General features: G+C 30.9%; 1 protein-coding gene across 1 annotated transcript; it reads right to left on the reverse strand.

Annotated features, from left to right (window-relative positions):
- Positions 1–3,201: 3,201 nt before the first annotated feature.
- Positions 3,202–4,683, reverse strand: LOC108810572 (ferredoxin, root R-B1). Its single transcript, XM_018582674.2, has 2 exons — positions 4,524–4,683; positions 3,202–3,862 (listed from the first exon to the last, which is right to left on the reverse strand). The coding sequence occupies exon 2, from the start codon at positions 3,846–3,848 to the stop codon at positions 3,384–3,386; it is 465 nt and encodes a 154-aa protein (XP_018438176.1). The 5' UTR covers positions 3,849–3,862; positions 4,524–4,683; the 3' UTR covers positions 3,202–3,383.
- Between the last annotated feature and the right edge of the window lie 513 nt (positions 4,684–5,196).

Consider the following 5,196-nt stretch of genomic DNA (forward strand, 5'->3'; position numbering starts at 1 on the left):
GGGTTTGTTCAGGTTCGGATAACTCATTTAAATTCATTATATACTTTAAATTTCTCAAAATATATAAACAAAATAATATATTACAAATAAATTTGAATAACATATATCAAAATACCTGAACTTAACATATAAATTGGTTTGATTTAAATATTTGGAAAGAGAATCAATAATTATGTTAAGTATTTTTGGTGATTTGAGTATACTTTAACTATTTTAGATATTTACATTTGACTATTTATATATATTTTCAATTATTTAAACCAACTTATAAGTACCATATATATTCTAGATGTTTTTATATACATTAAGTCTAAAAATAATATATACAAGTATATAAATCTATTTCAAATACATTCAGGTATCTGAAATACTTTGGTCAGATCGGAATCGGTTTCAGTTCTCTAAATACCAAAATTTTGATATTTAATCAATTCCGGTTCGGGTTTTGTACTCTTTTGGATCGGAATCGGTTCGATTTTTTAGATTCGGATTTTTTGCCAAACTCTAGTATTGACATGAAAAATAAAATATTTTATAAAAATATACACCCGCACGGACGTGCGGGTCAAAATCTAGTTGATTATTAAAACACTTACGGTCTCACTCCATATATTATTTCAAAATTTTGTTTGAAATAAAACATATTATATTTTATTTGATTTCCACTCCATACTTGGATTAAAATAAATTTATTCCATTGATAAGAGTAATATTTATATTTTTTTATTATTGTTCATTTTATTTTAAAATGAAGTAGAAATAGAGTAAAACTAATTACATTATTAGAACTAATCTATTTTAGAACAGTAGAGTTTTACTTTAGAAATGCTAAGTGAATCTTTTGAATAATTAGTGAGAAAATTATAAAATTAGTTTAAAGGTGAATTAAAAATAGGTGGCGTCATATATGGCGAAGGAGGCGTGGATCTCAGAGACCGCCACATCTCGATCACCGTCTTTCTCTCCCCACCGCCTTCAACGCCTGATCCACTCACGTGCTTTCTTTAACTTCTTTCTCAATAATCGAATACATTCAAACATGTTTTCTATGTTTGTGTACGTAAAGGTGTGTTTCTTGTTTGAGTACTTACAAAATATCAGTTGGAAATTAAAGAGATTAATAATAATATTAATATATGTCTCACGAAAAATTAACTTTTTTTAATTGGGTGAGTGGTTTTGTAGCAATAAAGTTTTTTAAAACATCTAACTTTGTAAAGACTAAATTTTTTTAAGATCTACTTTTGTAGGATGTCATGAAATAAATTAAAATTTTACAACCACGTATTAGTGATCTAGTGGCAAGTGGATTGGTCACACTTTAAAATTTTACCCAACAGATATATGGTTTAAAATGCAGCTGTCGGTAGATTTATAATATGATTATTTTGAGAAATCTTTGGATTCGATACAGAAAAACCCATATTGAAATTGTATATGATCACTGGTGGATTAACATGGGATAATTACTACTCCTATGTATGTCTTTGGCGAATTCTCTAACGAATTAAGCTTAGATTTCCTGAGAATGGTCATTAGATATTAGTCGGATCTCTCTCGGAAACATTTGAATACCAGCATCATCAAAATAAAATTGAAAGTTTACATATCAAAATTGAACACACAAAATCACGCTTTTGTAAGAGTAAAACAAATAATAACAAACAAAATACTTTAACTGAATCCCCTCTTTTAATTTCAATCCATAATCCTTCATTCTTCTGGTCATAACTCACACTCAAGGTAACTGATTTTGCACAGATGGTGCAAAGATCAATACTATTTATGTTGGTTTGCATGTGGCAGCCACTTGCGATTGCAACTAAATAATATTATTCGTTTTTTTTGTTTCGAGTTCTTAAGAATTGTGATATACCTGCGATCAAATGATTATTTCTTAAGTCACAGGTTTCGAGATTTCCGAACTGCGACATTCGTAACGTCACTTTTTCTTTTCTATTATGTGAATAAAACAATGCTGAGTTTTATATGTACTTTTTTTTCGTAATCTTTACAGATCAAGAACCAACCAACTAATCTTCTGAAAATTTGTCAATCGACGCTAAACATCCGGTTATTCGCAGTGAAAATTAGATATTCATATCGCTTAACCACATAAACTGATAAATATAAATTTGGTAAGTTTCAAATTCAGAATGCTTAACACCTTTCTAAACATATTATACCATTGGATCATGCTTGTGTGGTTGAATTCCATATATACTTTTCATGGAAATATGCATGTTAGAATGCGTTGTGCATACCGATATACTCTTTCCATTTCATTTTACTTGTCGTTTTAGGTTTATGCACACATATTAATAAAACATATGATTTTGTATATTTCCAAAATAAAAACACAATTATCTATACAACTAACCATATTTCAACCAATAGAAAAATGAATTGGAAAATTTTGTTAATAAATTTTGCATTGAAATCATAAAACGACACTTATTTCGAAAAAAAAATTTGCTCTAGAACGACAATTAAATCGAAACAGAAGGAATATATATCATGAATATATTAAAGTAAAATTTCTATAAATTAATAATTTTTATAAAATATTAAATTTCGCTGTTTCAACTTGGATCGATTTAAAATTTATTATAAATGGATATAAATTAATAAAAAAGGTTTTAAATTATGTAAATATATGATTTCATTAAAATTATAAATTAATAAATTATATGTAAAAATATTTTATATGAAGAGATAAAAAAAAACATTTGCCTTGTCTCCACTTTTATCACTGGTGCAGAAGTGTCTCTTATAAATATCAAGCCCGGCTCATCAAATTATGGGCTTTGTGCTGAGATTAATTTTTCCAGTTATAGTTACATAGTTGTAAATTTAAAAATCAAGATTCTAATCTATAAGATTTCTTCCTAATCTATATACCCCCACTTCATACCGACTTAGAAGCTATGGTATGGGTCTAATGGAATGCCCTTTTTCTTTTTTTTTGCAAAAGGTGTTCTTGATGGTTTTTTTTAGATTCAGATAGTTCAAAGCTGCTGAAAATGTTAGATAATCAATTGATTTGGCATGAGGTGTTCATAATTCACCTGATCAATTGTGGGTTCGGTTATAAAAGAAAAACTACCCACAGTTTAATTTTGCCAGCCTGAAACCAAAATATTCTAGAGAGAAAAGAGATGATGAACACATAAACCAGTAGAAAATAGAAACCATAAAGAATGAGACGAGAAGCCATAAACTCTTTTATTAACCAGTTGCAACACAGTGACGATTGATGAACACTAAAAAAGGCATATCAGGAGACGTTTTCATACAAAAGCATATACCCCTTTTGAAACTTGATAATAAAAACACGAAAACAACAATTTGCATCATTACCACCAAATAGAGAGAGACCAGGCTTAGAAGAGTTCCTCTTCTTTGTGGGTATGGATCACAAGGTCAGACTGCGGGTAAGCCACACAAGTCAAGACATAACCTTTCTCAAAGTGATGATCCTCAAGAAACGAACCATCAGACTGGTCAACTTGACCTTTCTCGATCTTACCGGCGCAGGTGGAACAGGCACCGGCTCTGCAAGAGTAAGGCAAGTCAACTCCAGCTTCTTCAGCAGCATCCAATATGTATTGGTCGTCAGGGACATCAAACTCGTTTTCTTGGCCATCGGGTCCGATGAGCTTGACCTTGTATACTGCTGACATGGTGGCACCACCAGAGCTGGCTGAGCATTTCAAGCCAAAGGATCTCGAGACTTTATTGACTGATCCAACGGAGACTCTGTTAGTGGTGAGCTTGTTGGTGGGCTGGCTTCTAAGAACCGCCTTGGTGGTGGTCATGCTAGTGGTAGAAACTTGAACGGTTGCCATTTTATTTTATGGAGCTGCATCCGCAAGAAAAAAAAAAAAAAAAAGTCTATGTTTCAGAAACTTATATCATATTTACACAAATACCACACTTATGGCTAATCTATCTAACGATAATGAGAACAAGATAAAGAAAAAAAGCTACGTAAGATTGAATGATATGTATCAAAAGTAGCAAGTGGAAACAAGAACCAAAAGAGAATCTGTTCCGATATGCAAAAACTGATGAGAAAGTTTTAATGTACGGAGCGTAATGAGAAGATGCAAGCTTGAAAGCTTATATTAGCTCTTCACTCGATGCTCCAACACACATAAGAGGCTAATGACTATTTGGCAACTTGATAATTAATCATTATACATGATTAGTTACTATCAAATTACTTCAACAAAACAAATATCAACAAATCACAAAAGTTTGATCACTAGGTTGAGTGTTTATTAAACTGATTTGATTTATACTTCGATTAAGCATATCAATTGCAATATGACATCAAATAAGTCATTATCATAGCGATACAGCTAATTTATTTGGTCCCCACAAAAAAGAGGTCAAAAATAAAAGCTAAGAAACAAACGTAGGTTTCATCTACAAACGTCGCGCATCAGAAAAACCGAAACAAATATCAGGGGAACAACATAAGAAAATAGAATCATATAATCTCAGATTCTAAAACTTACAGGGAGAGACAGAGAAGGTAGGTGGAGGCGGAGACTACGAGAGGGTTGGTGGAGAAGTGAATGATTTATATAGAACGGAAGAATCGGGAAGTGTGGCTTTTCGAAGGCCGTGACGGCCCAACTTCGTCGACTTTTATTTTATCTTTTTCTTCATTTACCGACGGTATTTAGGTCATGATAACTACTCCCTCCGTTTCAAATTATATGTCGTTTTAGAGGAAATTTTTTGTTTCAAAATAAATGTCGTTTTCGGTTTTCAATGCAAAATTTATTGACAATATTCTTTTTTCTATTTTTCTATTGGTTGATACATGGTTAGGTGTATTGATAATAATATTTTTATTTTGGAAATATGTAAAATTAAATGTTTTTTTAATCTGTGTGCATAAGGTTAGAACGACATATAATATGAAACGGAGGGAGTATTATACATACTACCTTTTATTTATGTATATGCTAATCAGGTCATTACGTGTCTGAATAGTTATATTAATTTTAGATCGAATTGTTTGGCAAAAAAATAAATCGAATATACAAAAGGTGACTTTGATTACTTACTGATTTTTTTTTCTGGTTGTATGTAAAATTCGATGTGTTTAGATCATGTAATTTAAGTTTTAGCACAAGTTGAACACTCTGATGGGATAGATGTTTGTCTGAAAATTAAATAACA

This window comes from Raphanus sativus, chromosome 6, assembly GCF_000801105.2.
Source record: "Raphanus sativus cultivar WK10039 chromosome 6, ASM80110v3, whole genome shotgun sequence".
NCBI lineage: Eukaryota > Viridiplantae > Streptophyta > Magnoliopsida > Brassicales > Brassicaceae > Raphanus > Raphanus sativus.

What these genes read in the sequence shown, in the direction of transcription:
- LOC108810572 (XM_018582674.2), bottom strand. Translation starts at nt 3,848, where the DNA reads ATGGCAACCGTTCAAGTTTCTACCACTAGCATGACCACCACCAAGGCG.